Raw genomic sequence first — 18,864 nt, 5'->3', positions numbered from 1 at the left:
CTTGAAAGTTTGCAGTCAGAGAAAATGGCAAAAAACTCAAAGTCATTAATCCGTGGCAGACTGCATTCAAGAAGCGTGAAAAGTTGGTGGGTGTGGGTGGGTATGACATCCCGAAATTCACCATAAGTGGGCATGGGTGGGCAAAGCCTGCTAGCGCAGAGCGTGGGTACCCAACCAGGACCCCGTGTAGGGCTCTGGTCTCCACCTAAAGCTAAGGTCCCAGCAAGTGGGAAAACTGGAAGAGGGTGCATACATTGAATTGGGCCCACAGGTTGATGTTGAAAGAAATAGTTCCGTACACATCACTTGATAACGCAGTAGTTGTTTTGGGGCCCGCTGGTTGATGTTCTAATTTGTAAACTTGTCATAGTTTCATACTCATCGGCTCATCGCTCGACTAGTTGTCTTGGGGCCCGCGGGTTGATGCTGCACGTGAGAGAGAAGGAATTGTTTCCTTCGATCTGTCCGACCGTAGTCCCGATCTTTATTTTATGGTTTCACAAGGCGTTGCTTTTGGTAATTCCGCCAGGCAATTTATAATAGGTAATTTGTAAGTACCTAACATTTAAAATTATTATATTTACTTATGTAATATCTAAATTTTACTATTTATTATTGTACCACCTAAAACACTAGTAGATTACCTAAATTGCCACTTCCGTTACTACCCGTTACATATGTAAACCTGAACTTGTCTTTCGTGCGGGGATCACTTCTCTGAAGAGAAAACTATTTATACCTAACAAAAACTGACACAAGCGCTGCGACGCGTGAAAGGTTGGTTTCACTTTGTTACATAAATATTTTTACAAAAATTTATGAATAAAATATTAATAATTTTCACTTATCAAATTCCCCCAAACTTAAGGTATTTCTAGTCCTCAAGTAATGTGATTGCACTTATGATTAATTCAACTCCTCAGAATAGAACATGGTTGTCCGATTATAATCTTTCTAACCTCTGTCATCCAACTATGGTCTACTATACTATCATTACTCGACTACAATGCATGTAACTATTATCACCCGACTACGGTCTTCTAACCTTTGTCGCCACTCCAACTTCTATCACCTGATTACAGTCCTCCAATCACAATCGTCTAACTGCAGTCCTTTGACCTCCATAACTTGACTACGATCCTTTATTTGACATAGTTGCCCATGGCCAATTATCATTGTCGAAGCGCCATTGCCCAACCACCTATGTTGGAGCACCGTTGCCAACAATTATTATCAGACCACCACCGTCCAATCACTGTCATTGGACCATCAGTGACTGACTTTAATTAATTGACCAACGCCATCTCCAGATTACAAATGCCAGATTATTATCTGTTGTTCAACATTATTGCCTTATTGGCCAATTGCAGATTCCATACCACCATCATCAAAATCATCATTGCTTGATCACCACTGTTATTCGACCGCCACCTTCAAAGCACCACCTCCCAATCATCATGTTATTGGTCAACTGCCTCCTAACCCATATTGTCATTTTATTGTCACTCTGTTAAACCATTCAAACATCTTTCAATATATATATATATATATACTCAACAATATTTTTTACCAGCTCTTCATACTCTTATAATCTTTCTATCTCCAAATTAAGAGAGAAATGCAAATGTTTATATATCAATACATACATATTAAGAATGGGCAATAACTAGTGATTTTTTTTTCTTTTTATAAGTTTTTTTATGTAAAAATTTTGATGCGTCTATGCTTTTTTTTTTTTTCATGTTATAGATCTTCATATAAATATTAAATATCCCCATATATTTTAATCATTAAATATCCTAAGATAAGCTTTATGCGATTCTTTCAATGATCCCATGTCCCCTCGTCCAGATCTATTCCACCCGAAAGAATTCATTTAAAAATAATAGTGCGCGCATAATTGGGGAGAACAAGCTGAGCATATTCCTAGAACTTCCCAGAAGCAGGTCCACGCAGAGTCAAGCGCAACTTTTTTTTTTTTTTTTTGGAACATTTAAGGCAATTAAGTCAAGAGCAAAAATTTCGGTGCAATTTTTTTCCACGAAAATACATTAAAACTAATTAATTTGCATGTTGTAGTTTAACCACTAAAATTGACTGGTACAAAATTTCCCAAAAAAAAAATTGACTGGTACAGTGTGCACGTAAATTAAATAAATTCCATTTTTATATAAAAATTTTTGAAGTGTTGCCTGAAATATTATAGATAATAGATAAATAATTTAAGCTTATTTGGAACGGCTTTTTGTTGCTTCTTAAAATAAATTTTTAGTACTTTCGCACTGCTTTCTAAGACGACTTTCTAGTATAAAATTTGTTAATTCAATAAATTTTTGTACTAAAAAGTTATTTTAGAAAGCAACAAAAATTTGTCTCAAACGAAGCCCTAAATTTTTTATATTATAAAGCTGTTTTAAGAAGCAACAAGAAAGTCGTCCACAAAATTTTAATTATTAACTTAATATTAATTAGTTAACTATTTAGCAAGATGATAGCCAGGTAAAATTGAATTCAAAACCACAACAATTTTTAAATTTCACATAAAATTTTCTTTAATAAAATGGCCTTAGATTATCTTGTCAGGCTTTTGCAATTTGCACTGAGTTTGTCCCTCATCATTTAGGAAAGTAATTTCTTGAAGATCAAATGATTTCATTAGGAAAGAGAACTTTGAATAATAATAATCGTATTTGGTTTTTGGGGAATCGAACTTTCGAGATATAAAGGGAAATGACGCTTACAAAACATGGCTTTGTATGAAGATGTCCTCTTCTCAATAACGTGAAACGCACTATTGTGGTAGCTTTCTAAAGACAAAGAGGCTTTTCGAGTCACGATGAATTTTATATTTCCAGAGTTTTAACTGTACGTCTGTACATAAAGGTTAAAAGAGCATGAGTGAAATTCACTATATTACCCACCGCTGTTTGTTCGGGTGGTGAAGAGCCGGATGGGCAAAGCCTAGATCCCTGGCTCGAATCACTTGGCAAGCAGTGAAAGTCTTAAGTGTTGGCTCATGTAAATTGGTGTGAGTTGCATGCTAGGTCGACCCGGGTTTTCACTGGCCTAAGGACAATGCTTCCTCGTAACAAAAAAAAAAAAAATCACTATATTCATTCACTAAAATTATCATATTTATTATAGCCAATATCACTAAAAATCAATATGTCCATTCTCTAACATGAAATCAATCAAACCACTTAATGAACTTTGTCAATAACTAAAAGTAAGAACTCATCATGTTTAAATTCATAAATCAACAAGAGGTGTTAGAACATAAATATATATTAGTAATAAATAAATCAGTAAAAGTGTCATTGCCATCAATCTTATTTATTTAATTAATTATCAATTATATAAATTGAGAACATGAAACCAGGTTAACCAGCCATAGGCAATACATGCAAACACATTACTAATCTATATATCAGTGTTATTCATGCTATGAATGTACGCATCAAAATACGATTCAACAAGACATGACATCTAGCTTTAATGTGATATTTTCATTCTTTTATTTTTACCTATCATTATCATTTTATCATTATAGGTATCTTTCAATAATCATTAAAAGTCATCAATCTCTGACCGTCAGCGTAGTCGGTCATCAATTGTAAGTAACTATCAGGATAACACCATAAATCATCTTTTAAAGGAAAGCATGTTAGCCCACCCTCCTATATACGGTATTATATTTTCATCTTCGCAATGTTATTATGTTTTAATTCCTTTTATGTCTAAAAGAGCTAAAGCCACTGCACTTATCTTAATTCACAAAACTGCTCATGCTAATAGCTAGCATCTATGATTACAAGCCTATTTCACTTTGCAACTCTTTTTATAAGTTTGTTGTAAAATTGTTAACTAACTATATGAAATATGTCATGCACCACATTATTCAACCCTCTCAATCTGAGTTTATTTAGAAAATGATCTCTACATATAATATTTGTTTTGCATCTGAATTGCTTAAAGAGCTTTCTATTAAGAGGAAGGACAACTATTTTTGTGCTAAAATAGATATTTTCAAGGTGTTTGACTCAATATCCAGGGAGTTCATTATCTAACGTTTACTGCAAAAATGTTTCCCTCCTATTTTTATTACTTGGCTTAAATCATATATTGAAGACGTTCATGTTTTCTATTAATTTCAATTACTCCCTAGTTAATTTGCTACTTTTGCTCCTCATCTGACATTAGGCAATGATTCCCCTTATCTCCTCACCTTTTAAGTATTTGCAATGGATGGTCTCATTAATATTCTAGATAACTTACATGGGCACCTTCGCTTCTCGGGCCTCAAGATTGACGATCAACAATTTTCTCATATGCTATATGCAAATTATCTATTGATTTTTTGGGCGGGCTCTAATGGAAATGTCTCAAAGCTCAATGAGATTCAACTAAATTTTAGATATGCCTCTGGTTTTAAAATAAATCATAATAACTTCTATATTACCTTTTTAAGCATTTTAATATTATCTAAATATTCATAGGAAGGTTACTTCCTTTAAATATTTAGGTCTTCATATTTCCCTTAAAAGCTTCATGCCTATAACTTCCAACTACAGTTGAACTCATTTTTGTATAAGGACATTAGCCAATACTCTTGATTATATGTTTGATGGTTGATAGTCAGCCATCTGTCAATCAATCAATCAATCTGTATTATATAATCACCTCATTGTCAATCATCCAATAATCAATGAACCATGTAGCTGTCAGCATTCACTTAAAATTTCCAGCAATCACCTCAATCTCATATTTAATACCCAACAACGAATCAATCAATTTATAACCATGTGAATTGCAGTCATCTGATCTTTATGGTCACATGATCTATAATCACCCGACCTCCATTCAATCATACACTTCAATCACAGCCTGCAATCAAATCAATCAGTTAATGTCTACATGCAATTGTATCCCTACACTATAGTCAATTGATCTAGTGCATTGCCTAGCCCAGTACACTGACATCATTGACCTCAATCTAGCTCACAACCATCAGTCAACTTTCAATCAATTTATACTTCAAGCAATCAGCCTGCATATATTCAATTAAACATCAATAACAATCAATCATTCAAAATTTCAACAATTATTTAGTCTATATCAAGCTTCAATCACATGGGAAACTACAGCCTTGCATTGCATTCAAATAGTTCAGTGCACTACCCAGCTTAGTGCATTGACATCATAACCTCAATCATGACTCAAACTTCTTCACTAGGAGTCCCATACATCAAACCTAGCATCACTAGCCCTCTGAGTCAATGATTGATCAACATGATCAATTGAGCTAGCTCAGTTATAATCAAACATTAATCACATTTAAACTCAATGCCAAATGAACTTTGATATTCACTAAACTACTCTAATCAATCCTTCTAATAAAGTGAGCATGACTAGTTACCCTGTCTAATTCACTAGTTGACATGGTCAACTAGACCTATGTCTGGTCAAATTAGGTTAACACATGGGTAAAATTAATCAATGCATTCAATCAAATCAAAGCTCTTCAATCTCATCAAACCTTCAACCTTACTTCATTCCATGGCTTGAACATTACCCAATCATGGGTGAGTCAAATCATAGTGAATTTGACCAATTCAACCCATTATGATTTGGTTAAACCCACTTCCATGCATATTCATATACTTAAGCTTCAATTTCACAACCCCAAACTCTTTGTGTTTCTTCTCATCATCTTTCATATAACTTTCATTGACTCACATGAATTTCTGGGTTAACTTTGACTAGCCAAACTAATCAAAATCACCATGAACATTCATATGGTTAACACCATATTCTAATCATCAACCCATTACTCTAAACCAATTCCATTCCACTCCAACATCAAGCCTAAAAAGCCACATAATCCGAAAATCCACATCAGCTTCCATTGACTTTTTGACTTGTCAAACAGTCAATGATAATTTCAAAACCTTCAAAACGACCAACCCGTTTAGCATGGCCACTTCCTCATCAACCCAGACCCGTCCAACCATCTAAATAGTCTATAGAACCTTCCTCGACCTTACTTTGACCCAACCCGACCTATTGGTTCAGCCCTAGCCATGCCAGGTGGTCCCCTCCAAATAAAAACGACATCAAGTCATTTTCATCCTGACTAGAACGTTGCCTGACGCTCTAACGGCCATGGACACACATCGTGCATCCAATTCGCCTACTTGATTGATCACACCCTTCCAAAATGACCCCAGCATTTGAATTGGGCAATAGGGAGGTAAAACCATCATTCTATCCTAACCCTCAACCTAGCCGTCCTCCAAAGTTATTGATATGCCGCCTATTTCGTAGAGTACTTTTATTTGACATTAGAATCATTCCATCTGTTTTTCCTCCTTTTTCTTGGATGGCTTTAGTTAGAATTTTTATTGCCTCAGATTATCTGACGTAGAGATACATCAGGTAGCCTATAATATATCGTCACGTGCTCTTACTCTTTACCGCGCGGCCACGACCCAACCCGAAACGAATATGCGCGGTATTTGCTCGGCATTGCTAGGTACTACTCGGTATTGCTCGGTATATTTGCTCGGTACTTGCTCGGTATTGCTCGGTATTTGCTCGGGATCGAAAGTTACAACATTTTAATCGAAAGCAAAAACGGGATCCCGCTCGCTGTGGAGATAACCTTCTCAATTTCGCGTGCTTCTTCGGCTCCACTCGTGTGAGTAAGATAAAGCGGCGAGCTCAGTGAGGACGAGAACGGCGCTGCCAGCGATAGCCGGGGCGGCGAGAACGGTGCCGTGGCGCGACCATGCGGATCCGAGAGGGGGTAAAATACGGAAGGATCGGGTGAGGGGATTGCAAAAGGATCAGTGTTTTAGGAGGCTTCGAATCAGAAGAAGATGAGGAAGGAGAGGGATCGGCCCAGAGGTAGAGAAGAGAAGATGAGGCGGTAACGGGTGAGAGAGAGGCGAACGGGACAAAGAAAAGAGAGAGACGGAGCTAATACCGAGCAAGTACCAAGCAAATACCGAGTAGTACCTAGCAATACTGAGCAAATACCGCGCATTTTCGTTTGGGGTTGGGTCGTCGGGCCGCGCGGTAAAGATAAGAGCACGTGGCGATATATTACAGGCTACCTGATGTATCTCTACGTCAGGTAACCTGAGGCAATAAAAATTCCTTTAGTTGGTGGATTGAAACGTTAATGCCCTCATCTAATGTAATATACTTACTCAACCCATGTGTAGCTTTTGCAGCACTGCTCCCGAGTCATTTTTGCTCTTTGTAATGTTTGATTTCCTTGGTTGTTAGCTTTGCTATAATTATCTTACAGTGAAATAAAATTAGGCTCTGCCCATATTTTTTTCCAAAAAAAGAAAAAACATTTATGTGCTAAGGCTATTACTTTCGAGTAATTATTATGTGGGAATTCCAGACGTCGTTTGGAGGCGAATCACAATGCACCACGTCACCAGCTTGCTGGGTATCGGTGCTCGATACCACTGTATACTAGATGACGTGATGTGCTGTGATTCGCCTCCTGATAGACGGGAATCCAGCCGCACAGACTAGTTTCTCATCACTCTCACATGGGCCTGGCGGCCAGCGTCATAGATGATGTATCACTTCCGTGCGGATAATGCAATATCACTCTACTTTTATAAAAGTAAGACATAAACGTTCTGCTTTGGAAGTTATTGATATGTCATATGTGCTTTGGACTCCATTTTAGCGATGTTTATGGATGCTGATGTATCCATAATCATTGATATAGAAATATTTTGAGAATATTAAATTATGTAAAAGTTTTTATGAGTATTATTATTATTTACTAAAAAAAGCATGGAATAACTTTCTCATAGCAAAAGTTCTTTTATAAAATGTTTTTTTCTCTTTATAGAGGATTAAGAAAATTTACGGATTGCTTACACATGTTTTGAATGGCTTACAAAAAATGCAATGTAATTTTTTTAATGAATTACAAACTCACTTCATTGTTCATTTTCTTATGTATTCTAAGCTCATTAGATTATAGTAGAATTTCAAATGCATTGCAGCCTACCCTTGCTACTTTTGTATGTTGTAGTTGCCAGCACCAACGATGTTCGTCGCATGTCAGTGTCACTTGCCAATTGTCATTACCATCAATCGCTAACAATCATCAACTGCCATCATCGGCCATAGCTAGCCATATTCATCTTCTCTTGTAGAACAATTATTAGGTCAGGTGACTTGACGTAGCTCTACATTCGGACACCAATAATATGTTGCCTGTTGCCACGTGCTCTTACTCTTTACAGCGCGGCTCGACGACCTGACCCGGGATTGCTATGTTCGCATACTGTTCGATATTGCTCTAGGTATTGCTCGCTATTGCTCGGTATTACTCGATATTGCTAGGTATTGCTTGGCAATAACGAGAAATACCGCTCTGTCAAGAGCAATACCGAGAAATAACAAGCTCGGTATTGGTCTTCATAGAATGATATTTCTCGTTATTGCCGAACAAAATAGACCAATACCTAGCAATACCGAGTAATACCTAGCAATACACAAACATAGCAATCCTGGCTCCGTTCCGAGTCGGGTTGTCGGGCCGCGCAATAAATAGTGAGAACACGTGGTACTAATTTACTGGCATCCGAATGTAGAACTACGTTAGGTGACCGGACCAAATAAAAGTTCCCTCTTGCAAGCCACCAATTCGACATTGAATGCTAGCAATATTAGATTTTGTATTGCATTTATTTTACTTCGAACAAAATATCAAAAATAATTATTTTATTTATTTTATGCTCATCCAAATAACACCAAATATTTTATAAATATTATAATTTTATATATTAAATTATATTTTATTTTATTTTGCTTTTTCTTAGCAATATAATAAATACAGGGCCAAATGGTTGCGAGCTTTCTCTCTTAACCTCCTACTTTACCTGCCCATCAACTTCCTTGCCAACTAATTCATAATTAATTATACTTTGAAGCTCTACTCTCCCTACAAAAACCCAAAAATGTTAGGCCTTTTATAAAGTTAGAAATTATTAACTGTTAGTTTGTGATCATTTTTTTTTGTTTGTGCTTTTATTTTTTAATATGTTATTTTAATGTATTTTTAAATATTCTTTATTGTTAGAACAAACTAAATTGTTTTTCTCATATTTAAAATAATTTTAAACTTTTAATGTTTTTAATTACTTTTGTAAGAACTATTACTACCATCAGCCTCCGACCACCACCTACTTGCCATCGCCGACTCGCACCTAGGGGTGTCAATTTCGGGTCACGGGTCGGGTTCGGGTCGAACCCGAACTGACCCGGGTGCAAAACGGGTCGACCCTAACCCGACACGGGTAGATTCCGGGTCGGGTCCGAGTCGGGTTTTCGTATCGTGTCAAATATTGACACCCCTACTCGCACCTCTGGACATTGTGACCTCCACCTTTGGCCATCACTGACTGTTGTCGTAACTTCGCCAACTGACTCCATCATCATATATAATAAATTATTCAATATTTTATAAAAATAACATTTATTTTAAAAATGTCTAATATATTTTATTTTAAATCAAAAATAAATAAATAAATAAATAGATTCCTAATATCAGAGTTAATTGATGCGAATTAATTGGGCATCTCCTTCTTTGCATTGCTCCTATTGATTAGTTTACCCAAGTAAAGCTCAATACCTTGAGATAGGTATAATAGGAATTGTTACCCTCATCTTATTTATAAGAAATAATATGAGGAAGGCTCAATGGCTACGAAGGCTGCGCTGCTTAAAAAAAGGCTTTCATATAGTTTATTTTGAGTTGTTGGTTAGGAGTTTAGATTATCAGTTAAGAGGATTTGGATTCAAAATCTTGTGTATACATGTATCGGTGAGTATTTTGTGAGTGTGTGAATGTGTGACGTCTATTCTATGGAGAGTCCTAGAAATCTGTGTGCATGATAATCAAAACCTAAAATTTTCTCTTAGAAGCACTGTGACGCTAAGCACTCAGGTTTGGTGGCGACATCGTGGCGCTAGGTTAATATTTTATAAAAATATCTTGATCATTAATGTTGAAAGTTGGATTGAGCTCTAAAGTTTCTTAGATCACCAAATTCTATACAAATTCGATACTCTATTCTTCATATAGAGGATGAGGGTTTATATAGTATTTTTGAGGTGAGATTTTAGCAAATCTAATCCAATTTTCATTACACTCCATCAGACGGTCCATATTAAACTCTTCAATCATAAACTGTTTATCCAACATATAAGTGCCTTAATAATTGTTGGAATCATCTCGAACATACAAGATTGAGAGACCACTTAATTGTTCAATTAATATCTCAACATTTCTAACTAATTCATGTGCTTATTTTCCACTCATTTTGATATGGATCGAATCGTCTTTGGTATCGTTGGATTCGCTTTGTCAAGATCTTTACTTCGAGTATAAGCTTGCTAAAGTTAGAAATTAGATGATTTTGAATTTAATTCAACATAAATAATTCATCAAGTTAGTGCTGATTAAGTGATTTTTCTTAAGACATCAATTATGATTTAAGATGCATCACTTGCCATGAAGAAAATCATCCTTTGATGGACAGTGACATTAGCTTGCATCTTTTTGTTGAGAACTTAAGATGTTTTACATACATCGTCTGAAGTACTGAAGCACTAACAAGTGAATTTCTAGTTTATAAACTGGAGGCCTACCTATTTAGAAATCTACGGCTTTTTTTTTGTGATATTTTATGCGACTGGACATTCACCTCTGCAGATGTTTTAGTATGGTAAATAAAACTGGAGTGAACTCCATTTATTGGATGGTATTGTTAAGAGCTGCACAAAGTTGAAAACTTTCCTGTAAAGATATTAAGGTTTTATTTATTTCAATAGGAGAAAAGAGCTTATAAAGTAAGGCCATAAAGAGGCCAACACAAGAAAGAAAACACAGCCGAAACAAAAAATTAAAATAAACGATGGATTGCAAAGCAACCTGAAATAAAAGGGAGCTTAAAAGCCCCGCAGGTTTCCGGACTCAGATATGTCACTTAGTTGCCAGGCTTGGACCATCCTTGGAGATTGAGAATGCAACAACTATAAATCAAAGTTCACAAATAACCATGCAAACGGCCACCAAACCTAGCGGAGAATCAACCACCAAGGTTGGCAAACAAGCCAAGGACATCCAAGGTGAGTGCATGAAATCTGCCTCATCATTAATGTCCGATCTCGAAAAGCTGACCATCCAAATAGAAATCGTCCATATAACCCACAACCAAGGAAATAGCATCTGGTAAATCCACACCCAATTAGATAGCACCCAGAAATAAAAAGGTAACCATAAAAAACCGCCGGCCAGCAACAAGCCCAGCATCCGACCCACAGGAGAAAGCCCCATCCAGTCACAACTAACAAAAGACATGAGTTCAACAGACCACGTCTCTAATATGTTGTAAGACTTAGGCAGTTAGTCACAACTAACAAAAGACATGAGTTCAACAGACCATCCAATTACGGCTTTCTTACTGCTTCTTAACGCAGCTTTTTAGTACAATAAGAAAGCCGTCCCAAATAAAGCCTTAGACTTCGGCTTCGTTTGGGGTGACTTTTTTGTTGCTTCTTAAAGCAACTTTGTTGTATAAAAATTTTAATTTTTGTACTAAAAAGTTGATTTAAGAAGCAACAGAAAAGCGTACCAAACGAATCCTTCATTTATGATGGCTTTTTTATTGTTTCTTAAAGCAGCTTTTTAGAACAAAAATTTTAATTTTATACGAAGAAGCTGCTTAAAAAAGCAGTAAGAAAGATGTCTCAAACGAAGCCTTATTCTCAGTGACGGTGAAACTTAGGAAGATATTCACTTGAATTGAAAAGACACATGATTAAGAACCAATTATTTATTTTTCTTAACTTGTTTACCTCCATAAAATTGCAGCTGGTATAGTTCCTCTACTATTTTTAGTTATGCTTTTACTCCTGATGCGATCATTCATTGTTGAGTAGAAGACTACAACTACAATTGCCAATAAGCCATTGATTCCAACCAGCAATCCTCAGCTGATTGCTTGGAAAAACAAGTTCAGGGAAGGCCTCCTGGAAGCTTTCTCAATGGTTCCTGCAGAGGCAATTGCAGATAAGAGGGATGAAGTGAAAATCATCTTAGATGAAATAAATGCGTGTGATCCAAATCAGGTTCGAATGGCACGCATAAAGCTAAATGCAGATCAATAATATTCAATCTGAATTTTTCTGAAAACCCGGACTTTCGTCGCAGAGTTCTCCTTGGACATATAAGGCCTGAGGAACTTACATAACAAATGAGCGACGTGGCGTATTCTAATTCGTCTTAGGATGACGTCTATATCCACACGGAATAATTTCTCCATATAGTAGCCCTCAAGTTCTATTTATTGATTTGAAATAAAACACGAAGACTAATTAATCGAAATCTAATTACGCCAATTAGATCTCCCAATAAGTGCAAATTAAATCTCTCAATTTTGACAGCAATCAAAACTCCTAATTAATGTAATAATCAGCCAATAAAATCTTTCATAATATATGTCAAATTAGATAAGAAAAGATTTCTAGAACAGTTTGCATATTCAATAAAATTGCTTTCATTTGCTGATAGTTACTAGTGATGCATTTTTTTTTTCTCAAAATGGTTGGAATTTAAACTATATATTTTAAATTCTAATACTATATTCTATTTGTTAAAATAATTTTGAACTTCAATCATACAAAGCTGCTGATGAGTTGTATAAGATGTTTGATGATCAGAATTTACATCTCACACAATTTCAAAATCATTCATTTGCTTTAGCACTGTTAAAACTATTGGCATGCATGCTTTACAATAAATTTTAAAATTGTTTAGTAATATATGGGATAAATAAATATTGTGTAAATAATAAGTATGATTATATGAGAAGATTTTGAAAATTAATATGCTAGTTATTGACGATATCTTACGTGTATATGACATTTTTAATTTCTAAAATATAATGATAAAACGTCTTAGATGATTTGGTCTCACAAAGTGTCGGCTTCTGATCAGCTAGAAGAGTTGATGTTTTAGATCTCACACATATCAAGAAAGATAGAGGTAGATCTAAAAATACTCATCCTTATGGTTTTCTTGTTGTCCCTTTCAAATTTATTTATACTTATCCTCCATTGTTTGTTATTTTCAAAAGTTAATAGAGAATACTATTGTCCTAGTAGTGCTAACCACCACTATATTTTCTTGTGAAATAGTTTCCTATCTTTGAACAATGAAGAGATGTTATGTAAAATATTTTAAAATTGCAACAATGAAGTTACCTATGAGTGGCTAGTAATTATGAGTTGGATTTTTTGAGACATGGAATTCATAAAATAGATTAACGAAAACACATATCATTAGGGGTGTCAATTCGGGTCAACAGGTCGGGTTCGGGTCGAATCTGGAACTGACCGACACTATTCGGGTCAACCTGAACCCGTCTCGTTTTTAAAAATGGGTCAGGTTTCCGGACCTGAATCCGAACCGACACGAATGATCATAAGTTGACCTAAAATTGCTAGTTTTCGGGTCAAAAATCGGGTCAATCTTCGATTTTCGGGTCAATCTCGGGTTTCCGAGTCAAATAGAAGTTTTTTTGTCAATTTCGGGTCATTTTCGGGTTGCTGGGTCAACCCGAACCCTACCCGATTTTTAAAATGGGTTGATTTGTTGAACCCGAACCTGACCTGTCTTGGGTCCGGGTTGACCCTAACCCGGATTTTTCCGGGTAGGGTTCGGGTTGTGTCAAAAATTGGTAAAAAATTGACACCTCTACATATCATGAACGTGGACCAATTTTTTCGAGATATAATACTTTTTTGTTATGGATCATTTTTTAATTTTTAGAGGTTGTTTGGATGCACCAAGGATTTAATTTAAGTAAATTTCGCAAATATTCTAAATTCGAATTTACAAAATCCTAAGGTGTTAAATCTTGAAAACTGTTTTGTAACATTCAATATAAATCTGGATAAATCTTGTGCGACTCTTTGACCATTCAATTTAGAATTTAAAGTGATTAACACATTTGAAATTTATTTTATGTATGATTAAAGTACTTTCAAATGAAATACATCAAAGTTTCATTAATATTAATTAATATTCTAATACTACTTAATTATTATTTATAATGTTATATAGTAATAATTTGTATTTGAAATTATATTTAACCATACTAATTATTTTGAAATAACTAAGTATTTAACTGATAATCCTATTAATGATTTAATTAATAATTTAAGTATTAGTTAATTAGTTTTACTTGATTATTAATATTTTAAATTATATTAATTAAGTTAATCAATAATAGCTTACAGGCGCCTAGGGTTTGCTTTTCACTTCTCTATTTTCTCGTTGCTGTTCGGCTTCATTCCTTCGCATGAAGTTTAGAGTTTTGAACGTTTCCGTTCTTCGTGGCTGTTCGACTTCACTACTTCGACGACATTTCCTTCATGTTGGATCGGAAGTTACGACATTTTGATCGAAAGCAAGGACGGGAGCTCGCTCGCTGTGAAGTTAACTTTCTACCTTTCGCGCGCTTCTTCGGCCAAATCCCGTAAATCCGCCGAACGGAAGGATTTGCTTGTTATATTTTTGTATTTTATTGTGTTGATCATCATATAATACTCTTCAAAAGTATTCCTCATCTTTAAAGCAAATGAAAATTTTCAGCGCTTCACTTCACTCAGGCGGGTGCTTTGGCTAACTCCTAGTGCCTAGGGCATTATGCAGTCACTTCGTTTGGAGGGTGCCTAAAATCTTTAATAGCACTAGTTTGAATTGGATTTAACCATTTTCAATTTTCATCAAAGGTAGTAAATAGTTGTTTCAATGCTTATAGCTTGTTTCCTATGTAATAATTGTTTCAACCTTAAAGCTATGTTGTATATTTGGATTGCATTAGAAATCTTTGATGCTAGAATGTCCTCTATCAAACTCATTTGCTATAAAATGCAAGGCTTTGATTCCATTTGATTTCGAGCTACTTAATCTCTAATTAAAACCAAGGTCTTACCCTTGTCATCTCTAAGAATTTCCTTGCCACCATTTTGGTGAACTAGAAAATATAAGCTTGGTACCAAGGATTGAGAAAATGAGATATATAGAATAGCCAAGGCAAAACGATTAGATATCTAGAACATTTGATCAAGTTAGATGCATTAATAGGGATAAATATGATATCGGTTAAATATGAAGATGTCAAGAGAAGATGAAAATGCTATTATGAAAAATCATTGGATTGGAGTTTTAAGAAAGAAATTATTTTGAAAGAGCATAAAGGTCAATTTAACTTGGTATATTATAGATTGATAAAAAAATTGAAGTGTAGTTAGCTCTAAAGAAGATGCACATTAGTAAGATTTTTATTTTTTATTTTTTTTATTTAGCTATTAAATGGGCATCATGCTAGATAAAATCAAAGAGGTCTTTTTGGGGATGTATCTATTATAGGACTTCTCAACATTGATTATAATTAAATTAAATGATCATTGAAGAGATGGCATTTAAATGCAAGTTGGAAAGTGACAACATCAAGTGGTTATGGTACGGCGCATTTTATTGTATTCAAGATACGCATTACTCACTTCACTTCAGCATTAAGCATTCTTTGTACCCGCTGTGAAATTCTATAGTCATACTTCATGTTGGAGAAGAGTATCTGCAGAGCATTTGAAAATCAGTCCTCGTATGAGACTTATTTCTTCTGAAGCAATCTCATTCTAGTTTGTGTCATCACTCACCCATATAAAATCTGAAATAAGTTTTTTTTTTGTTCAAGATACTGTGATTAGAATAAGCTATATGAACCTGCATGATTTAAAGGGTTGCTGTTTTTACTTAAAAACTACCTGAAACAACACTGAAATGAAAAAAAAAGGAAGCCGGTTGACTAATGTACGTGGGAGGATGTATATGTCTTTGCCTGTGTATATAAAAGGAGCAGTATAATCATTTCACGCTATATGCCACTGCAAAATGTTATTTTGTATTTTTGTTACAGACGGCTGCATTCTATCTGCAATGCAAATATGGACTGGATGGGAGTTTTAGGCTTCGTTTGGGACGGTTTTTTTATTGCTTCTTAAAGCAACTTTATAGTATAAATATTAAAATTTTTGTACTAGGTAGCTGCTTTAAGAAGCAGAAAGAAAGCCATCCCAAACGAAGCCTTAATTAATCTTGTCACCGTGCTGAATTTCAACTTTTTTTTGCAAATCCTATCTTTAGGCGTTTAAATGTTGTCTTTTTTCCCTATTGAAGAAAGGTTGCTGTGGCCTTCTTATGTGGTGTCGTGGTGACCCACGAATATACGTTTACAGTCTTTTATCTCAACTAGTATCATGCTTATTCTTTTCTGTTTCTGCTTTCTCTGCAGGTGTTTCTTGCTGTGGCTTCTAGATAATTAATAACCTATTTATTCCGTGCCTTCTCTGAAGGCCACAAACTATTAATTTCTAAATTGAAATTTTAGTAAAACGAAGCTATTGCTATGAAATCTGGTAGAAAGAACCTCAAAAAGGCTTCTGCAGAAGATGGCATTTCCCTCCAAGAAGGCCAGAGCATCATGAAGGTTGTATCACTTAGGGGATCCAATGTAATTGAGGTGTGTCTGCTTTTTTGTTTTCACCCGTCTTCTTTTGGTTGCTATTTTTATTTACTAGCATTAAGGTGCCACATAACAGTGATTTGATAGCAGCTTCAGCATTGTGTTTTGGGAGGTTTTATGACTTATAATTGTTTTTTGAAAATTGAGTTGGGCCATGATAGTGAAAATTGAAAAAAAAAAATGAACTACTATCTAAAAAGAATTGAAATTATTATGTTTTCCAATGTTGCCATAATCAACTTAGTTGCTAATGACTTTTTCATTATCCAAGACTATTAACAAGTCTAATTGCAGCATTACAAAAATTTACTCTTAATAGATCTTTGTCTTCCTTTGTTGAGGAAAGCAGATTTAGTTTTAAAGTTTATTTTGCCATTATTCACATTCCATCAAATAATTGAGCAAAGCTAATTAAGCTTATCACATCTGTATATCACTTTATCTTCCAACAATATTAACTGATACACATCGACTAGAATTGCATATCATACACTCAATTTTTTTTTAAAACTTGAGACTCTAGCCCTCAAAGAATTTCCTCCCATATTCTAACATGATACTAACATTTAACTTTTGAAGAATTCTCACCCATCAAAACTGTCATTTGTACATAACATGCATCAAGGCTCACTTTGCAGTGTTTTATAAGCATTTGCTCACTGTATTTAAGATCTACTTTTAAATTCTCTTCATATTTCAACGACAGTCTTTTTAATGCATTCAAGAAAAAACAGAGTTGGTTCAACTTAACATTTTTTTATTGCTTCTCTTAACATCCTTTAAATTTTAACAGCTCCTTATATTTCTAAGTTCCACCATCCTATCATTAGAAACATTTCTTATTTGTTTTTTTAAATATATATTTTAAGACGTACTTTCATAACTTGTGCTTTATATTTTTTATCATCAAGCTTTCTCCTTGAATGACCTTAGCATTTTTGCTGAAAGAAGCTTTTGTGAATTAGCGACTTCTTTGAAAGTAATCAAATGCTCCATTCATCTCTTAAATTATTTGTTCACTATTGCAACATTATTTATTTGCGAGAAATAAATATTACTTCTTTCATTATAATTCTCCATCTTATGTCACACATATCATAGCCCATTGGAGTATTCATATATAAGTCACCACCACTAATTTTCTATTCTTTCTATTATATACATTATACTTGTTCATCAATTTCTTTTAAAAATTTATTTTTCAATGCATTTGTTAATCCAATCGGAGAAGCACTATTTGATCTTAAATGTGAAGGAGCATAATTTGATCTTAAATGTATATTTTTAGGGCCTTTTCTTTTGACTTAAGGGTCTAAAAGCATTTGGGTTTACTTTTATTGAGTTCAAATGTTTGTTGGGTAAAAATAGAAAATTAGATTGAAGTAAATTCCTGTGTTTTTGAAACACAACTTTGTGTGAAGTGAGTTCTGACTATTAAAGTTTGTTCGTAATGATGGGGACATCAGCTCGTGGAAGGTTTATCAGAGGCGTGGCCGTCGATCTATGGCCACGATCGAGTCTTTATATTTCTGAGTTATTTATGTATTTTCTTATTCATGTATTTTCTATTATTTTGTGTCATGTATTTGTTTTATGATCATTTCCAGTTGTACCCTTTCATTGGGAATTGTCGTATGTGAGCTCGGAGGGCAAGTTGGTCTTTTATTTTCTTGAGTCCATTGTACTTGGCTATATATAGCCTCATGTCTTATGTTTGAGTTAATGAATGAATGATTATGAGAAAATTTTCCTGCACTTGTTTTCTTGGAGTTTTTGAGAGAGCTTAAGAGAGAGAATTAGAGAGCTTGGTGGAGCCTAGGATAGGCCACCCATCATACCCAACAGTCACCACCGGTGGCTATTGGTTCTCCTCCCTTCCCCTTACAACCACCACCGGCCACCTTTCTTCCCTTCACCCAAGCCCCCCTTCCTCCCCTCCTCGTCCCACGGCCAAACCCCAACCCAAGCCCCCATGCCGCCAGCTCCAACCTCCTAGCCACCGGCCCCCCACTCCCTCTCTTCCCTTAAATTCCTTTGCCTAATTTGGGAGGGCATATTTTGGGATAGATTTTGAAATTCAAATTCGTATAATTTGAAATTTGAATTCCTTCCTAATCTATGAATTCTATTTTTGGAAACTTTCCTAATTAAAACTTATTTGAATTCAAAATTCAAATAGGATTTAAAAAGACCTTTCCTAATATTCAAAACCAAATCAAGCAACATTAAT

General features: G+C 35.0%; 1 protein-coding gene across 1 annotated transcript in view; it reads left to right on the top strand.

Moving 5' to 3' along the window:
* Nucleotides 1-16,407: 16,407 nt before the first annotated feature.
* The window catches only part of LOC110114616 (probable RNA-binding protein EIF1AD), a 29,161-nt gene continuing 26,704 nt past the window's right edge, over nucleotides 16,408-18,864 (top strand). Inside the window, exon 1 of the mRNA XM_020847547.2 lies at nucleotides 16,408-16,631. Within this exon, the coding sequence (XP_020703206.1) occupies nucleotides 16,518-16,631 (114 nt within the window). The 5' untranslated portion in view covers nucleotides 16,408-16,517. The remainder of the gene's footprint in view (nucleotides 16,632-18,864) is intronic.

This window comes from Dendrobium catenatum, unplaced genomic scaffold, assembly GCF_001605985.2.
Source record: "Dendrobium catenatum unplaced genomic scaffold, ASM160598v2 fragScaff_scaffold_133, whole genome shotgun sequence".
NCBI classification, from domain to species: Eukaryota; Viridiplantae; Streptophyta; class Magnoliopsida; order Asparagales; family Orchidaceae; genus Dendrobium; species Dendrobium catenatum.
The sequence above is the reverse complement of the archived record's forward strand: the minus strand, read 5'-3'. Positions and strand labels throughout refer to the sequence as shown.